Source organism: Sebastes fasciatus, chromosome 6 (genome assembly GCF_043250625.1).
Source record: "Sebastes fasciatus isolate fSebFas1 chromosome 6, fSebFas1.pri, whole genome shotgun sequence".
In the NCBI taxonomy this organism is placed as follows: domain Eukaryota; kingdom Metazoa; phylum Chordata; class Actinopteri; order Perciformes; family Sebastidae; genus Sebastes; species Sebastes fasciatus.
The window spans coordinates 11,137,654-11,156,910 of record NC_133800.1 but is presented as its reverse complement, the minus strand read 5'-3'; the positions used below and the strand labels follow the sequence as shown (position 1 = coordinate 11,156,910).

General features: G+C 41.6%; 1 protein-coding gene across 4 annotated transcripts in view; it reads right to left on the bottom strand.

The window, feature by feature from the left end:
- zmat4a (zinc finger, matrin-type 4a) overlaps window positions 1-19,257 on the bottom strand; it is a 134,166-nt gene that overhangs the window by 27,390 nt on the left and 87,519 nt on the right. For all 4 annotated transcript variants that reach the window (XR_012594242.1, XM_074637633.1, XM_074637634.1 and 1 more), the window contains exon 5: window positions 14,194-14,415. Coding sequence is in view for 3 of the 4 variants with exons in the window: in XM_074637633.1 (XP_074493734.1) it covers window positions 14,194-14,415 (222 nt within the window). In the remaining variant the exon portion in view is untranslated. The remainder of the gene's footprint in view (window positions 1-14,193; window positions 14,416-19,257) is intronic.

Genomic DNA, 19,257 nt, shown 5'->3' with positions numbered 1-19,257 from the left:
CAAAATATCATGTTTTATTAAACCTCACCAAGTAAGTTTTGATACCTAAATATAACCAAGTAGTTTTGTTGCGTTGGTGATTTGTTTCAGTTTACAACGTTAACAATGTGTTTACATCTGCGACAGGATTGAAACATTCTCACAATGACAATTTAACAAGCTAATGTCTGGCAGGTATAATGTTTACCATGTTCACCATCTTAGTTTAGCATGTTATAGTGCTAACAGGGGCTAATTAGCACTAAACATAAAGTATACAGCTGAGGCTGATGGTGATGCCATTAGTTTTGACCTGATGTTGGTGCTAGAAAGTCAGACAATTACTGTGTCAAAGTTATTACAATTCACCCGGAGGGGGACATGAATGTGTGAATCAAATTTCCTGGTTGTCCATCCAATAGTTGTATGATATCTCACAAAAAGACACAAATGTCTACCTCATGGTGGCGCTATAGAGGAAAAGTCAGGGTATCACCAAAGTCATTAGGATTCATCCTCTGGTCACCATGAATATCTGTACAAATTAGAAAACCATCCAGTAGAGATATCTTTGTCCAAAGAAAAGAGATTTTTCCCAGGAATGACACCACAGACACCACAATACTGCAAATGCAAGGGCTTTCCTCAGTCACAATCACCATTGTGTTACCTCATTCGGTGATAGGCAGTGACTTAACAGACATTTATTCAAATGGGATTATTAAATGTCAAAAAGCGTATACAGTACCTGGGACCTTGAGCTGTCTGATGATTTATTTGGGATCAACAAAATTTAATAAGCTGTCTAATTTTTTAAATTGTACATAAACAACTTATTCACTGTAATAATGGATGTATTGAGTCGGTGCCCTGTTGCTGCAAATAATGCGCGCCCTGTGTAATCGCTGTCATGTTGTACTAATCTTATTGTGGTATGAAAAATGGCCGTCTTGATTGCCTCGCTCTCCCAATTGAGTTAACTCCTTCATAAATAAGCCTCAGGACAAAAAGGCCAAGAGAATGTAAATGTCACCCTGCACTCATTAAATCACATTTCCATATCCTCTTCAATCAAATCCCCCCATGAATGATGGTTTGCTCTCAACCGATACACCAAGGAAAAGAGCTGCTGAGACTCAGAAAAGCGTAGTTATTTCCTTTTTTCAGGGTAGCGGCAGGTTAAAACTTTTTTCTAACAACTTCCTTCTCGGATATTGATGTCAGCTGTTTTCTTGATGGAGGGCAATATTCGCCACAGAGAGAGAGGCAAATCTCTCCCTTTCACTTTCCTCCTGATAAGCTACACAATAACCACTCTGTCAGTGTGCCGCCACCAGGACTGAGATTTCAATTTTGCACGGTCGTCCGCAGACGCAGTCATGAGCTGACATTAAAGTCCTGCAGCAGGCGGCGAGGGTCTAGCTCTGCAGTGGCCCTTTGACAGCTTGCTTCTCAAATAATTTTTGAAAGGGTGAAACATTATACAGCCGCCCCGGTATCCATCACTGCCAGCCACCTGCGGCTCTTCCCACATGGCGCCGCACTGCTTGAGCGATGAAGCACCGGGAGCCTTTGGACCTCTGAAGTGCTTCCCCTCCATCACCTGTACCTCCGACTTTCTGAGGCATTACCGGCGAGTCATTGGAGACTCGTTTGTTTTGGTTAACTTGTCCCTTAGCCGAGAAAAGAAACGCCGCTCAGGAGCGGATGCAGAAGAAGAAGAAAAATGTGCTCTGCAGTCTCATTTATTTGGGTTAAGTTGGAATTGTGTAAAAGCACAGTAGCAGGTTGTGGAGCTGAAGCATGCAAAGAGAAATGCAATCTGATGTCCTTTATCTTCATTTGATCTTACGGTCACAGGGGTAACTCAAGAAAGTAGAAGTAGAAAAGAAAGTAGTCGATGGGTAAACTACTGGAACAAAAAAGATTCAAAAGGGATTTCAGTTGATGTCATTTGAATCTGCTCATCTCAGCGCCTTATTAAACTGACTTTTTTTTTTGTGCAAACCTGGGGCTGTAGTCACAAATCATCTAAGGCTAAAAGTAACTCAACTGGCTAAGTTATGCCTGATTTATCAGCTTAAACACAATATACACTTAAACACAAAAAAGCAAAAAATAAATGTGATTTGCAGCTCTGAGGAATCTGAAATATCTCAATGTGTCAAAATGAATTCACCTAATTTAAATCATACACATTCTCACTCCTAACTTGTCAAATACCGACACTTGGTTAGCGGCCCTATACGCTTCAAACTATGACACTCTAGATACCCCTCTAGCGTGTCAGTTTCCGCTCGTTACATGCATACAGTCTCTCTTCAAAATAAAATTCCAACATAGGTTGGTTAGGTTTAGGCAACAGAAGTACTTGGTTAGGTTTATGAAAAGATCGTGGTTTGGGTTAAAATGAGTTATGTTCGTTACATAAAATTACGTTACCATTTGTTTATTATGTAACTGCCGTTAGTTAACTAGGCTAAGTGCAAGTTACGCAACTAAATAAGTCAACGTTGATTTAGTTTCACATGGGACATGGACAGTGGTCTCCTGGGTGAAAGTCCTGTGTTTGTTTGACCTGTTCATCCAGCCTTCCCACAGACAGCTCTTTGAACTACATCAGTTGCTCTGAGCGTCTAGTAATGACGCAAATGGGTTTACTTTGGAGTTAGCTGGAAGCCCGGTGCGTCTCATACATATCCTAAAGGGTGCCTCGGTGCGTCGGTATCGGACGCCGAGGGGCACTGACCAAGCGTCAAGCATTTGATGAATTGGGAGAGAGAACGGGTTGTTCAGTGTCGTTCTTTGCTCTTCTTTAAATGAAGAAATACTCTCCGGTTCTGATGTAACTGATGCTATAATGCAACATCTACGCTAACCTTTTTAGGTGCCGCCATTGTTGTTTTGAACGAACAGTCGAATCTCGGTGTCATCAGGTCGTCACAGACACCTAAGCCACGGCCGTGCTGCCAGACGCCGACTAGTCCGAACCACTGGTGGTACCCAAACGCATTACTTCAAGCCTGACCAGATGGATTTTTGTGTCATCTCTTGATCCCACGATTCTCACATGATCCAGCTGCCATGCAAAGGTAACAACACTGAAGAAGTCCTCCTCTTCAGAGATGGATTAAAAGAGGTATCCCTGCCTGTATTAACATTTCTAAACCAGTATCGTGAAACAAAATTTGAGGAAACTGATTCACTTTAGTCTTTCATTATTTTAAAAAGTAAAGATATTAATCAGCTTTGAGTTGCAGTGAGTTGCACACTAATATATATATATTTTGTATATGATCGTGGACTGTGCATCTACATACATATTGCATCGTCTGAGCGGGAGAGATACACAACCCTAAATGGAAAAAAAAAATGAAATGCAAACTATTTACTGCAGACAAGCACAGATGGAAAGTTAATAAACCGCAATCCAATCTCATTGAAAGCTCATAGAACATGGTGACTGTAAGCTAGTCTATATCTGGCACACTCGCCTCTACATTGACTCTACCATAAAGCCACAGATTGGGGCGCTAAGTTGAGTTATTTTGTTTGCTCTGTTGTAAATCTCCTGTTGTCTCTCAGCTAATTGAGACCTATTGCTGGAGCCGTTGGGAGGGAACATGGTGGCAGCATGACTGATCAGCATTGTAGTCCTCTGTGTGGACTGTTTATGAGCAGGGAAAAGGTGGTGCAGGTCCAGGGTTTATGCTAAATTAACCAGCAGCCATCTGCCCCACTCAGACGATGCAAGTTTGGCTCATTCCGTCTCTGATTGCAGCAGGGCGCCCAGACATATGAGCGTAGAGCGAAGAGCATATGCTAAATCTGAAACCGTATGAAAGAAGTCGTTTGGTAAGTTGCAACTGCGGGACTTATTATAATAGATTGCTTTGTGAAATGCACTTTCAGAAATAAATCATCACTCAAAAGTGTTTTCAACCCCTTGGAGCAATAAAAACAGGCACGCTCTCCAAATCACGGATATAAGACTGGTCTCTGAAATTGGAAGCAGTTAGGACATGGGCAGTAGGTAGAGATGTAATATCTTGATGAGAACAGACATTAGCCTGGAACAAATGGCTGGCCTTCTGCTGGTTCAATCTAGTGTTTAAATTGAACCAGTTAATGTACAGGGGGACAGACTTTGCCCTTTGTTTCCTTTTGTAGAGGACCTTGATCAGCCAGCTATTACGGCGTTAATAGATCTATTTTAGGATCAGGGGGAGAGGCAAATAGCACACAGCCAAGAGCAACAGCTTGACAACTGCAATTGCAGGGCTCTATAGAAGGATGAGCTGGAAAGCAGAGAAGGTGAAAAAGAGGGAGATAATGTGTTAAATCACATCTGTCAGAAACACATCTCCGATTAACGGCTATGATGGAGTCTGGAAAAACACAATTTGTTCGTTGGAGGTGTTTGACAGGCTAGACTACGGTCTAAATTTAGTGTTTTAGAGTGAGCATTGACAAAATAGCACTCCATCTTCTTTTGGCAGCAGGAGGAATCGAAGGAAATTGAGTGACCAATACAAGGCAAAAGTTAGCATGGCTCACATAGCCCTGCTCACTGCTTGACCCTTCCTAAAGTAGGGCCAACGGTTTTGCCCTTTTGGAAATATAAAAAAAAAAATTTGATCACCATGGACTTCTAACCCCCAAAAGGCACAAGTAGACCACACTGTCAACCATCATACCAAATTAGAAGTTCCTAAGTTAAATAGTTTCTGAGTTCAACTCCAGAAACGAAATTGAAGTCAAGAAAATATCTATATATACATTTTTAAACAAAATTTAAAACATTTTGGGTACCCTGGACTTCTAACCGCCGAAAGGAAACAAAAGTGTGACATGCAAACGGACGGAAGGACGGACGGACGGGAGAACAGACACGCAGAGCGCTATATACCTAACCACGTTGTCGCGGGGGTATAATAATGAGAAAGATCTATGTGAACATGACGGACAGTAGAGTTCAGACAGCTGAAAATGCAAAAAAAAGCAGAATTTCAGGAGCAAGACCTCTCATAAATCGTGCCACTTCCTGCATTTCCATAAATACCCGCCAAACCCACTCCTCCAGTTCCGCTCTCATATTCAGTGCCAGATCCGAGAGCACGCAATAGCGCCTTGAGCACATTCAGAAAAGTGAGCTATTTAACTTAACCATATACGAGCAACATCACTCATCCACTCGCCTCATCTTTGTTTCACCATCCCCATCGGACGACGATCTTTCCAGTCGGAATGAGGGCGACCACGTCCAAAGTTTCCATCAGCCCACACCAGCAGACCAGCGGCCGAATACTTCTCCGCTGGCTGCCTCCGGGCCAAGAATGCGCTTGCTGTAATCCAAACGCAGTCCAGAAGAGTGAGTCCAGCCAGCCTCCACACAGTCTCTTCCATGCTCACCTCCCTCGTCAGAAAGGATAGGACGAGGCATGTACAGTACATCGCCGTGGCCGCAGTTCTCCTACTCCATCGCATCCGAGGACAACTCCAGTGTCACCCGCCATTGAGCCGACCACTCCGGTCTCGCATCACGTAGCCGGCTGCAGCGTCACCACGCTCCAGTGAGGTCCTGCGATGGCCGGCCTTCTTCAAAAACGCTAAAAGAAGAAGGAATTCCAGCCCTCTTCTCGCCTTCACTTCCGGATATCTGGCAATTTGTCGAGGCGTCCTGACCCCATCCATTGAAGACGAGAGCCCCAGCAGCAGGTAGGGCCTCACAGGTTTCTTGCCTCGGTTTTGTTGCCTAAACCTAACCGATCGTTTCACAACATTAACCACGTTGTGTGTTTCTACAAGCGTGATACGGGGCTGATATGAAACCTATTTATGAAACATTTTTTGGTTCAGAAACATCGACATTCAACGTATCCTGTGGTTTGTAGAAACATACAATGCCAACACTTTTTCTGGCGACTGGGTTGGAAAATCAGTTAGTGTAGATCATATCTGTGCTTTATTGAGCAGTACCTCATTAATTAAAAGGAGTTAAATGATATATTATAGACTATATATTCAACATTTACGATGAATTTTTCACACTATAGCTGTACAGTGGCACCTCTTGAGATTAATCATGCTCTCTTGGCATAGAATTAATCATGCTAAGCTCCATAAACTTCTCTTGTATCTCCTCATATTTCACATTCTAGGAGGATGACTTGGGCCAGCTGACTGCTCAAACCTCAGTGTTATTTCTCAGCTCTCGTTGCTTCTCTCTTCTGAATTTGTGCTTTTTTTTCGGAACAATCACATTTGATGCCAGAGCTGAAGTGACCACTTGACTAGCCACCATTCACTTTAGTTATTAACCAAGACAGGTGTCTGCACAGCTGAGAGATGGACATGGAGGGACGATTTAAATGTTTCCAAGCAGACGTCACAGCGGCTTAATTTCACAGCCAGTAAGATTGGTAGAAGATGACATTACTCTCTATTAAGGCGTACTGAAATATCAGAAGTAGTAGTTCTTGCCACAAAACGGCAAAAATATTAGATTTTACCAGTGGTATTATGCAGGTACAATGATAGCATTTTAGACACCCACATATTCTTTAGTTTGTCATATCATTTTGTAGTAAATAAACAGATTTAGTACAGCATTAATATATGTGTAAAATGTGTTTGTTGAACATAAAAAAAAAAAAAAATTGCCCTCAACATGAATATATTGCGTCTCTTTCGTTGTGAAGAGCTTTCTCTCAGCACTCAAGAGGATCTGCTTCACCAGGAGAAGCACTTTGTGAATATGTGTCTCTCAGCCTGAAACCATCTTCACGGTCTGTTCAAACAACCAGACGCAGAGCAGACATGAAGCATAATGGACTGTTCTGTTGACAGCCATAATGGATGGGAGTGTAAACACCACAGCGTGCGGTTTTACGTGAGTTTATGTTTTCCTTCCTGCACTTTGAATCATTTTCAAATATTGTCAGCTAAGCTAGCAGAAAAAAAACCCAAATGTTGTAATTCATTCAAAGGGAAGTTCTGAGCGAATAATCGTTTTTATCTCAAAATTTCGATTCTCTGGAGGTAAAAGTCCAACGCATTTTTCCCATCAAAACAGCGAGCAAGTCAAAAAGGTCACACCAAATGTTTTTTTCTTCCTCCATATAACACAACTCTGATAATAGTACGGAGAACGTCAGATCCCAATGGGAATGTACAGGAACCACTTGAGATTGTTTTTCCTACGCCCCTGTCTACTTTACATTTTTAAATGTATAATGCTATCCTCTCTGGCAGGAAATTTGATCACTAGTGGGTGTATCTTATGTCTGCTGGTGTTGAAAATCACATTAGGTAAAGCACACAGCCCAGGTAAGAATGATTAATAAAACAAGAGAAATGACAGCATGTCGGCATATTTTAGGATTCAGTGTTCACTGCTAGAGACTAAACAGAAAATGGCAGAGCTTATTCAAATGAGATAATGTATAATGTCACGCATAAAGGTATTGCTGAGCTAAAGACCTACAGTAATGTTTTTGACGTCCACAAAAAACCCTAACCCTTGATATAAGGTATCAAGGTAAACCTGGGACGGTTCTCACTCATCACAACAGATGCAGAGGCTGCTGCTGCTGCATGGAGACAGGATGTAGGGAGATAAAAGAGACTATGTCTGATGTTTCAGTCTTTTAGAGGACTTCCATTAAGTTCCTGGCGCAAGAAAGAGAATTAAGCAGCAATCATCTCTTTGTATTCATCTATGGCACCATGTTCAATTCAATTCAATTTATTTTTATAGAGCGCCAAATCATAACAGAAGTTACCTCAAGACGCTTTTTATATAGAGCAAGTCTAGACTGTACTCTATAGTTTAGAGACCCAACAAGAGATTTCCCATGAGCATTGCATTGTTATGCACTGTGTCCAGGAAACACTCCCCGTAGTGACCTCGAGCAGAACCGGGCTCTGGGTGGGCAGCCATCTGCATCGACCGGTTGGGTTTTGAGAGAGAGAGAGAGAGAGAGAGAGAGAGTGAGACAGAGACAGAGACAGAGACAGAGATAGAGAGAGAGAGGGAAGTATATGTCGTCTCTCAACTCCATTCTCACATCCCAAGTTGCTAATCGGACAGTAAACGTATGACCCGATATGGCCCAGATATACAGTATGTCGTCTGGATACCCGCTGGCTACACCAGAACCCTTGAAATATTGTCTGCTGCCCCCAGAGGCTAAATTGTTGTCAAACCGATAGCCGATGGGTTAAGAATATATAAAGAATATAACTATTTTCATGTTTTATTTCTGTTTACGAATATTTCAGATATGTAGAATCTAATTTTTATAGTTCTTTGTCCCAGGGCTCAGGAACCGCAGGGTCGCTAGTTCAGGTCCCTGCACGGACCAAGTACAGACTGTGAACTGGTTTGCTGGAGAGGTGCCAGTTCTCCTCGTGGGCACTGCCGATGTGTCCTTGAGCAAGGCACCAGACCCCCAAACTGCTCTTAATATTAGCATGGGGTAAATGCAGAGGCTAAGTTTCAAATTTTTTTTTTTTTTTACATCTACATATAATGAAGCTGCCATGTGTTGGCTGCTGTGTAGGCTGCACTTGATTGGACACAGAGGGTGGGAAATATGTGGCTCCGTAGGAGGCCAACTGCATTTCTTTGGCCCCAGGACCACATGTTAATCCAGCCATGTTACAGTTGGATTATGTACTGCGCTTTAAGGTGTAACAATTTTATATGCACCAGTGTGATAAATAGGGATGCGCTAATCAGACCTATTGGATTGGTAACGGGTCCGATATTGACAAGTTAGCGCATCAGGTATCAGCCATGAAATGTGTGATCCACATTTAACAGTTTCTTCGTCAACGTTATTACTGCGGCATGTTACCTCACATAAAAATAATTTCATTGAGCTTCATACAGCGATGTTTGACAGATTTTGAATAGGAGAAAGAGAGCACTGATATTGGTTCACTACCTGAGTTGATCTGAACCGGTATCAGAAGAATAAAAGTTGGGATCTTTAGTAGAGACACTAAAAAGCTCAGAAATAATAAGTTTAAAATATCTATAAAACAAGCTGATTCTAAAGTTTCCCTTATTTGTCTTAATTTCAGGAGAAATTAGCGGAATCATCTTTGAGGAAAAGACACCATCATCTCTTTTAAACCCACAGCGCGATAACCGGGGGAAAAGTGCTTACACAATCTGTCCACATTAGTGTCTTAATGGACTATACACTGCAAATTCATTTTCCATCCCATTTACAATTCTGCAAACATTACAGTCCTCACTGTTACAGTTAATGAAACATTATTCACTTTGAACAGAATGAGCATCAGATTTAATAAAATCCCACTCTGGATCTACTGAGTATTGGACCTATTGTGTAAACTCTGCAGTTATTTGCAGCAAAATGTGAAAGTTGGACCAAAAATGACTGAAAGCCATTTGAAAGAGCACAGGTGATCAATTTTACAGTGAACTGCAAAGTAAGGCTACATTTTCTCGTACAGCTTGGTGGATACACATATATCTCTGCACCCTTTCTGTGTATACAGATAGCCATGAAACTTTTAAAGATCTCCTTTTAGAGAAGCTTCTTTTTTTTATCATGTAGTAGTTGGAGCTCCAGTGAGAGCTGGGTGGGTGGCATGTGTATCTGACCCTTGAAGAGTCTTCTTCTCTACGATTCAAACACAGGAAGAGTGGAGTGCTAATGGCCTGCCCATGCCTTTACTCTTTTTCATCATCTTTCCTCCTTCCGTCTTCCCCACAGCTGCACAGTGCTGTGTACAAAACAACAATATGTAGACCTCTGGATGACGGCACCTCCTCTCCTCCTTTCTGGGAGCTACTGAATATTTCATCACATCTTCAGATTCAGACGGCACATTTTCTCAGCAAGTTGAAAAAGTCTGCATGGACGGCGCTGGAGGTCAGGGAGGGAATGGTAAGCAGGGAACGGGCAAAGAGTTGAGACGAAACCGAGGAAAAAAGGAGATGAAAACAGGAAATATAGAAAACGGCTCCTAGAAGCAGCTGTGGAGGATGTTTTTTTCTCCGGCAGCATCTCCCGCCTTTCCCTCTCCGTCCCGACTGCCTGGCCGCCCGCTACGCCTGCTGCGGTCCCATCTTCCTCTCCACGGGCTCACAGTGCTGGTTTTTGCCTGATAGGATGATTTGCCACTTCATTACTAATTGATAATCGCCGGAGAGAAACGCTCATTAGCCCAAGTGCTGAATAGTGCAGCTAGCACGCTGACATTTTCAGCCTCTCCATAATGACTGTGTTGATGTTGGCAAATCTGTCTCCTTCGAAACACACGGTGCAAAACAGGCAGAGTGTGAAAGAGATGAAGCCGAAGACACAAAGACAGAGGCTGCTTTAAGTTAGAGTGGAGACGATGAGAGGAGCCTTTGGGTCAGAATCAGAACTTGTCTGCAGGGAATTATACTATAATAATAATAATAATAATGAGTAAGCATTTTAGCACTTCTGGTTCCCTCGTTTGGAAGTCAGCGGGTTATTTGAAAGGGTTTTAAGGTCTTTAGTTAACATAAGCTGAAGCTTTTATCTGTTCAAAATGTACCTTAAAGGGAGATTTGTCAAGTATTTAATACTCCTATCAACATGGGAGTGGGCAAATATGCTTGCTTTATGCAAATGTTTGTATATATTTATTATTGGAAATCAATTAACAACACAAAAAAATGACAAAATATTGTCCAGAAACCCTCACAGGTACTGCATTTAGCATAAAAAAATATGCTCAAATCATAACATGGCAAACTGCAGCCCAACATGCAACAACAGCTGTCAGTGTGTCAGTGTGCTGACTTGCCTATGACTTGCCCCAAACTGCATGTGATTATCATAAAGTGGGCATGTCTGTAAAGGGGAGACTCGTGGGTACCCATAGAACCCATTTTCATTCACATATCTGGAGGTCAGAGGTCAAGGGACCCCTTTGAAAATGGCCATGCCAGTTTTTCCTCGCCAATATGTAGCGCAAGTTTGGAGCATTATTTAGCCTCCTTTGTGATGAGCTCGTATGACATGGTTGGTACCAATGGATTTCTTAGGTTTTTCTAGTTTCATATCATACCACTATCTTCACTCTAGCTTTAAAACTGAGCCCGCTACAACCTCCCAAAGATAGATTGCGTTAAAGTGTTAAAAAAAATAAGTGGCGTTAAAAGTGATTTTGCGTTAACGTGTTATTATCACGGGTTGAGACTCCGTTGGATTGCGGTTTAAAATGATCAAACACATTAAGTTCTATATAAATAATATAATTTGTTTTGTTTATTATAATTGCAAAAAAGACAAACAATAATGAACTATAATGCTGAGTAGTGATAATGGGCCAACAGTACTATACCTGAAATAGACATCATGTTCTCAAAACCTCAACAGCCAACATGACAAAGCTGAACTGACTGCAACTGTTCAATCTGCCCTCAACCAGCCACAGCGCACCTTTAGGCATAAAGAACCAATCAGGCCTGCAGTTAGGGGTCCGTGTCCAATCAGCTGTCAGGACTTGTTTCTCCCATTCGGTGCGATCACGCGCCAATACCCTGTATAACACCTCTGGGCTCCCTCTGCTCTTCTGGCAGCCGGCCTTCCACCGGCTGGAATAATATTGTGTAATTGTTATTGACATATTGTGACTGGAAGAGGATCAGCTAGAACGTTCTCTCCTCCTCCTCCTCTGTAGAATTAACAGCTTGTGACACGCTGGTGGACAGAAGGAGTCGAGCTGACATCTCTAGTCAGGAGGGCTGCCAGTAGAGGACTTAACACATGATCACAATTATTTACACATGTAATGCTGCTCTCTCTCACTGATCAATATTACACATTATATTATAATTTATCATATAATATATAATATTATCATATTATTGGTGTCTGACAAGTGATCACTCAGTGAACAATACTGAGAGATCACCGTTCAGGTGACCAGAGCCACAACTCCAAATGAATACTAATGCTGCTCTGTACCTGCTGGGTGTTATAAGGTTGATATGGCTAAAAATAAATACGATAATGTGTCAATGTTTACAATTTGTTGCGCCGGCCAACAACTTCACTGAGTATAACTTAATACAGTTTCAAATGAGGAATTCCACCTGGGCTGGAAAACTGTCTTTTTTCTTAACTCAACATTATACATTTGAGGAACTCTTTTGTTAAATGGGTGCTAGAAGGTGTGGTTCGCCTAGACAGACATACCCAAAATAAATTAAGAATAGCTCCACAACTACCAGGTCTATATGCATGATCTTGGTCTCTATGGATAGGTAAGAACTCAGAGAATTCATCCCCAGTGTAAGTAACATTGTGACTGTTACTATGCCTGAGTAAACTGTGATGAACCAAAGGAAAAATTTGCATTTTTTATCCTCTCCTAAAATGTTTTCTTGATTAGACAGTGGATAACATCATTATAGCAATGATGCCATGTACAGAGATGCCACTCAATTCATTCAGCAACTCCTTGACTACAACTGTGCCGAAGCAGATGTAAATAGCACAAAGCACATAGATTTTACAAAGGCTTTAGTAAGGATAGGACCTGGCGGACTCTCCATTTGGCTACTTGGATACCCAAAGTGTGCAAAATGGGTTTTCTACCTCTTGAAAGGGAATCTGGCTATAAAATACTACTGATATCCACTAAAGGAGGCTCTGTGCACACAATGGAGCCTTTGGCCATGACATTTACCCTGTGCATCATCATATTCTACCATTGCGCTCAGTATAAAATCAATAAAAACAACTACATTGTATAATTTTAACTCCAAATGGAGTAGTTTTATTATAATAATGATATATGATCAAGTAAAACTTAGATAATAACAAATAAAATCAATAACTATGTAAAAAGAAATAACAAAAAATAATCCAAAGTCAAGTATGTACATTCAATATAAAAACGGTCAAAAGTATTATAAAGTAAACATATTTCTTGTTTGTTGATTTTGTAACTAAAATATTGAAATCATTGCCAAACAAATATTGTTTGGACAAAATACACTTGGAGTTTTTTTTTAATAGCGTTAAGGCCTCGTCTTTTAGAAACTATTCAGAAAAAAGACCACCACAGCATTTTATGAAGTTTTTAAAGGCAGTGTTTTAACACAGAGCCGAACCAGCCGAACCAGTACCAGTTCCATCGGGTTAAAGAGGTTAATAGAGCATTTTATTATCTCGTGATCATCTCATTTGTTCTCGTTTGTAAAACGTAACGTAGTTATTCAATAATTCTGTGTGTCATTTAGGTTTGCTAAAGCTCCAGTCTTCCTGCTGACAAGGCTTGAACCATGAAGATCATTATATAAATGGATGGCTTTTCCTCCATCCACTGAAGTACATTAAACTGTGGATGAGAAGCCCTGCGGTCAATAGGACTCTGTATCATTACTTCACACCTTGCCATGGCTGTACCGTCAATCACCCTACAGAAGTCTGAGTCTGACACAGGACCATCAGCACATGGATGGATTACTGAACAGACCTACAGGGCACAGGCCCAGAGTGTCCTTCACCTACAAAATGTTATTCAAAGAGGCATGTACCAACCAGGAAGAGACTCCAAAAATGACCACTAGGAAGCTTGAAAAATACTATAAAACAGAGACCAAAACAACTACAAAGTCAGGTAAAACAGCTGCAAAGAGCAACCCTGTGCAAATATATCGGCAATCAACGGTTGTTGGGCTGACGATGGCCCCTCGGAAAATTTGAAGATATCATCCAACCCCTACTCACATTGACTACAATAAGGGGCAAAACAAGCACAAAGAGACACAAAACAACAATAAAAAATGTTCTGAACAACTATAAAGTCAGTGTGTCCTGCTCCTATGTGGGCCCCTATGGGGCCTTTTGCATATATTTGTGCCCAGGGGACCATTATCTCAGACTCCGCCCATGCATCAGCACCGGGACACAACAGAAACAGCTGTCATCGAGGACATGGAGCCCAAAGCTTACTAACAATCTTAATCTTAACTCCTACATTTAAACCTGGAAGTCGCCACCTTGTCTGTAACACTACATGGAAAAGAATTTGGAGTTTCAACCAAATTCTATGATACTCTTCATATCACTAAACATTAAAAAACGACTTTTGAAAAAAGCACGACTGTGATTTAAAATGTATTGATTGGTGATGTATTATAAATGTATTGATTCCAACAGTCAGAATAAATAAAGCGTCGCTCCATACCTTTCATCTCTCCCATGTCCAGGGTCTTGCCCAGCTGTTCCAGCAGGTCTGCTCTAGCAGCGTTCTTCTTGTGCTTTTTGCCATCGTAATGTTGCTGAGCCATGCCGGGGTTGTTGAACCAGGCGTTGCATAGCTGGCAGTAGCGGTCCGAGTCGCGGCGCTGTCGCGGGGAGGTCATGGGAGACGTTTCTGGGGAGCTCTTTACAGGACTGGGGGACGCCTCTGAAGGAAAAAAACACAACACAGAATTGAGATTCTGTCGGGCTTTTACTGGTTCTAAAGAAGACGTGCTTCAGTGACTTCAGAACAAAGAAAATCACCGCTGCAACCAAATCATTTTTCATATTCACACATTTTTCACTCTCATAGGGAGCAAAATGGTCGCAGTGTAGAGGTCAGATGTGATTAAGGAGAGCAGCACTGCAACGCTAGCAGGCTGATGAATTAAACACAGTAGAGGTCAGTAAAGAAAGGCTTTATATAAGCCGACACCGATCCAGTAAAATATACCCTGATCGGCACTGATACTGATCCTCAAGATCAGCTCGAACATCCCTATAAATTTATCTTAGTCATGTGAATTATACATTTTACAACCAGTGCTAATTAGCTAGCATAACATCCCGTAACCGTATGCTGTCTTTTATTTCACTCTTAGAATTGCACTTTTAATACAACTCTTGCAGTGGGTCTGTGAATATGACAGACAGTGTTATTTTGGCCAAAATGGTCACATTGGAATTGAAGGAAGGTAAAACACTGCTTCAGAATAAAATAGTTTTACTGTGTACTGCTTTAAAACATATATATATATATTTTTTAATGAGAATGCAGACTACTAAATGGCATGTAAAAAATACAAGTTGACTTTTTTAAAGTGCAGATTTGTAGCCAGCAGACAGAGAACAATGTAAGGCCTTTAATGAGCGCTGATCAGCAGCAGTGTGACAACGACTGCGGCCATGCTACTGCAGCCCCCTCAATAACAAGCTCTTATCTCCATTAAATGACTGAAGAGGAAAACCTAAATTCTACTTGGCAAACGGATTAAAGAGCCTGCTCTCCTCGTGGCTGCCCACTTGTGCCTTCATGCATGGATGATGGCATTAACCCCGAACGAGCGCCGCGTTGCACTGAGCGCTTCCCCGACACAAAACAGCACTATCAACCTAATCAGTTTTAACCCTGGAGTGCTCGGCCCACCCTAAGTCAACATTTAGCGTCTTCCCATTACGTTCCATTACACCAGTCAACATTTCAAAGTGGCAACTCCAGTGAAAAACACAGCGGAGAGAGAGAACGTATAGAAGCTCAACTGTCAGCACATTTCTTCTCTGTGAGTTCAGCCTCCAGTGATTCAGAGCTGAGCCTCAGGCAGAGCACAGTTTACATTTGCATTTACATTTTACATTCAGCACTTGGCTGAAGCTCTCATCCTCTGCAACTGGCTATTATGTGGGATTTGAATCTGTGACTTTATGGTTATAGGGTGACCTCTCCAACTAATAGGCCGATGTAAACTGTCAGACTTAATTTAATCCCCCTTTGCAAGGAGGTCAGAGGTCAGCGACACAACAGAAGCCACGGAGCTGTTTTGGATTTAATGCCTTGCTCAAAGGAAAGTGGCTTTTATAGAGAGGAGTAGGCATCCGTCACACACTTCAGCAACTAAACCCAAGGACTCATATAGCCATCCTATAGCCAGCCTAACATCAGACTGACTGAACCCCACACACAGTCGTTTTTTTAGCTCTGAGGAAACTACAGTTGGTAGCTTGACACATACTGTATATAAAGAACAAGGTGCATTTCTCCATCGAAGCTGTTCAGACAACTCTGGCACATGATATGTAAGTTGAAAGCACAGCTCCTTGGTTTCAATCAGCGACCAGAGCAGAAAGATGGATGACAGAAGTTAAAGGCTGTCGAAAAACTCAAAGAATGTGAAATATTTACGGTTTGTGGAGACGACAAAGAACAAACGGGAGGCAATTATTGATTCCTCAAAGACAACTTGACTTCATAATGTACTTTGTTTGCTGCTTTTTGTATCATTATTATCAATATTAGTATTAGTAGTAGTATTGAGAACTACGGTGGCCTTGTGGTAATGTGAAAGTGCAAATGACCCCTTCTAGAGCCAGAGTTTGGTTTGTATGTTCTGGGTTACTGTACAAAACATTGAGGCTGGCTCTGTGGAGAGGACCCGCTCCCTATGTAGATATAAACGTCTCATTCTTAAGCTGGGCATATACTGTACGATATATATATATATTAACTGTCCCATTATTTCTGAACGTGAAATCAATGTCATGCACTTATATTGAAAGACCACCCTCTTGAAAAAGGAGAGGAAAAAAGCCCCATAATAGTGGAGTATTTAGTAGCTAAAGAGACAGCTATTTCCCTCAGGAGTCGGTAGTGACCAAAACAGAGCTAAAAGAGTGAATATTGAACTTACATTACATCAGGTTGTCAGAAACACGACTCCAAATGAATGATTACGTTGCTCTGGAACTGCTAGATGTGTAAATAAGCAACTGTTTGCTAACATTTGCCACATCGACTTAAAAGGTGATGGTGCATGTCATCGCTGTGTTGCCAAGCAGAAAAAAAAAAAATCAGGTATTGCAGGTTTAAGCGTGACTTTACGTGATTATGTTTTGGCGACTCAAAGGACGGTTAAGCTTCGAAAATAATTGTCATCTTCGTTTAAATACTGAGTGACAGGAGACATGACATGGTTGCTTTTCGATATTTTAGGGGTGAAAGTGAACCAAAACACACTACAAACAACTCCTTTCACATTACACATAGAACGTTGATCCATTGGTAATATAAATATATTGATTTGTGCAGCTTTTAAGTGTTTGAGTGTTTTTGTAACCTAAACCTAACCACAAGGGAGGCGGAGTATCCAAAAGCAAGGTCCTTTGCTTTGTACACCCACCATTAGAGCAGTCAACGGATATTCTATATTTGTAAAACTGGAAACAGCAGACAATACAGCCATCAGCAAGAAGGAAACTTTCAGACGATCTCCCTCCAGCCAGCTGCCATCTTATTAGGTGTTCGTGGTGAAATGAAGAGGTATCATATAGATAACTCCTCATTTCAACTTCACCAATCAGCCGCTCCTCGTCCATTGCAGTGCTTTCAAAGCTAGTGACATCCAACAAAAGTTCAGCTCAAAACAGTGCGCTGTGCAGGCCACAGATTCCTAACTCACGGCCAGTTAGGACACGGTGTCATGGACATAATGAGCTGTAATAGGTATGAACTATTAGACTACAACTTCTGTGTCGTCCAAGAACGTAGCACTTCATGGACTGGAATCTGTAAGATAAAATAAGTGTAAGGAAAATGTCGACTATTAGATGATTTATTGGTCTCTTTTGTTAAAAATGCCCAAAAGCTGAGGGCGAAGAGAAAAATGAGAAGCAAAGAAGTGAAACTCTGGCAAATAATCTTCTGCAAATACTCAGGAATTAAAGGGGCATGATTACAAGACCTGTGCAAAGCTCATTTATCATCATCAGTGTGACCTCTCCACACAGTATCCTCCTCCAGCGAAGTGTAATCACACTGATTTAATATTCTTTACGACAGTGTCCCGGGCCATTCGTCTCGCAGCCCACCAGTTTTCCATGTTTATGTTCAAGGTGACAGACTCCTCATTCACATCAGGCTGTGTTATTGCATGATGGCTCCGAAGTCTCATAGATAACCCAGCAGGCACATAAAGGAATGAAACCCTTTCCTCCCATTTAGCGCATCATTAGAGCCGTACTGTTTAACACCCCTCTGTGCTGTGATTGAGGGTTCGGCTCGGTTCAGGAGGCGGGGCCCGTCGCCATCGCAGAGAGGCAGATGGTTTCGACTCGGTGCGGCACCTGCTGCGTAAAGGACACTTTAAACTGTGAAAAGGGGGCCTCGCTTCTCTATATTATAGGTTTAAGTGTCAGCTAGATAAAAATGTGCCTATTTTGCTGCACAGAGATGAATTTATGAGCTTTGGACACACAGTGCTAAAGCATCGGGAACACACTGAAAACCACTCAGAGAGGCTTGTGGCATTTTTCTGAAGCCTTACAATTTTTTTTTGACATTGATGTCTGGGAGGAACATTTTTTGGGAGAATCATCAGTACACCAGGGTATGAATCATCCCAGCCCGATGGTCTGGATTTATCATCATCAAGTCAAGGAGACAGTACACATGCCACATTTCATAATGGCAGCCTTGTAGCTGGTTAGTCAGAGGACACACACACACTGCAGCGGTTTATTGGTCTGATAGGTTTCTACAGTCTGACCGGATGTGAGGCTGAAGGGTTCTGCCTGTTGGTTCAGACTGTAAAAAGGAGGAGAGGTTGAAGCGATCCAGCAGGCTTCAATGCAGCATCTCTACACATCCACACTATATAAAGGCTTTGATCACAGTGGGGATCTTACAGCTAGTCTTGGATTAAAGCTTCTTTCTATTCAGTATTTGCGGCGAATGGGTTTCTGTATCGGTAAGCAATACCTTTAAAGGTCCCATATTGTAAAAAGTGAGATTTTCATGTCTTTTATATTATAAAGCAGGTTTAGGTGCTATATAAATACTGTTGAACTATCAAAACGCTCAATATATGGAGAAATACACACAGTCCGTATTCAGAAATTGAGCGTTTGAAACAAGCCGTTAGGATTTCTGTCCATTTGTGATGTCACAAATATACAATATTTAGACCATTACACGGTTTTAAACGTAAACATTCTAAACGTGTCCCAGTTTAATTCCTGTTGCAGTGGATGTGAATGATATCAGCTGACAGGAAGTAAACATGGACCCAAGCTGTTGCCTAGCAACGCAATTCTGTTGCAATTCCGTTGAAATGCACTAAAACGGAGCGTTTCAGACAGAGAGTGAATACAGGTATATTCAGACAGACAGTATGAGGAAAATAAAGGGTTATTTGAACATTACAGCATGTAAACATGTTCTAGTAGAAAACACAAAATACAGGTATGAACCTGAAAATGAGCATGATATGGGATCTTTAAGGAATCAACCAGAATA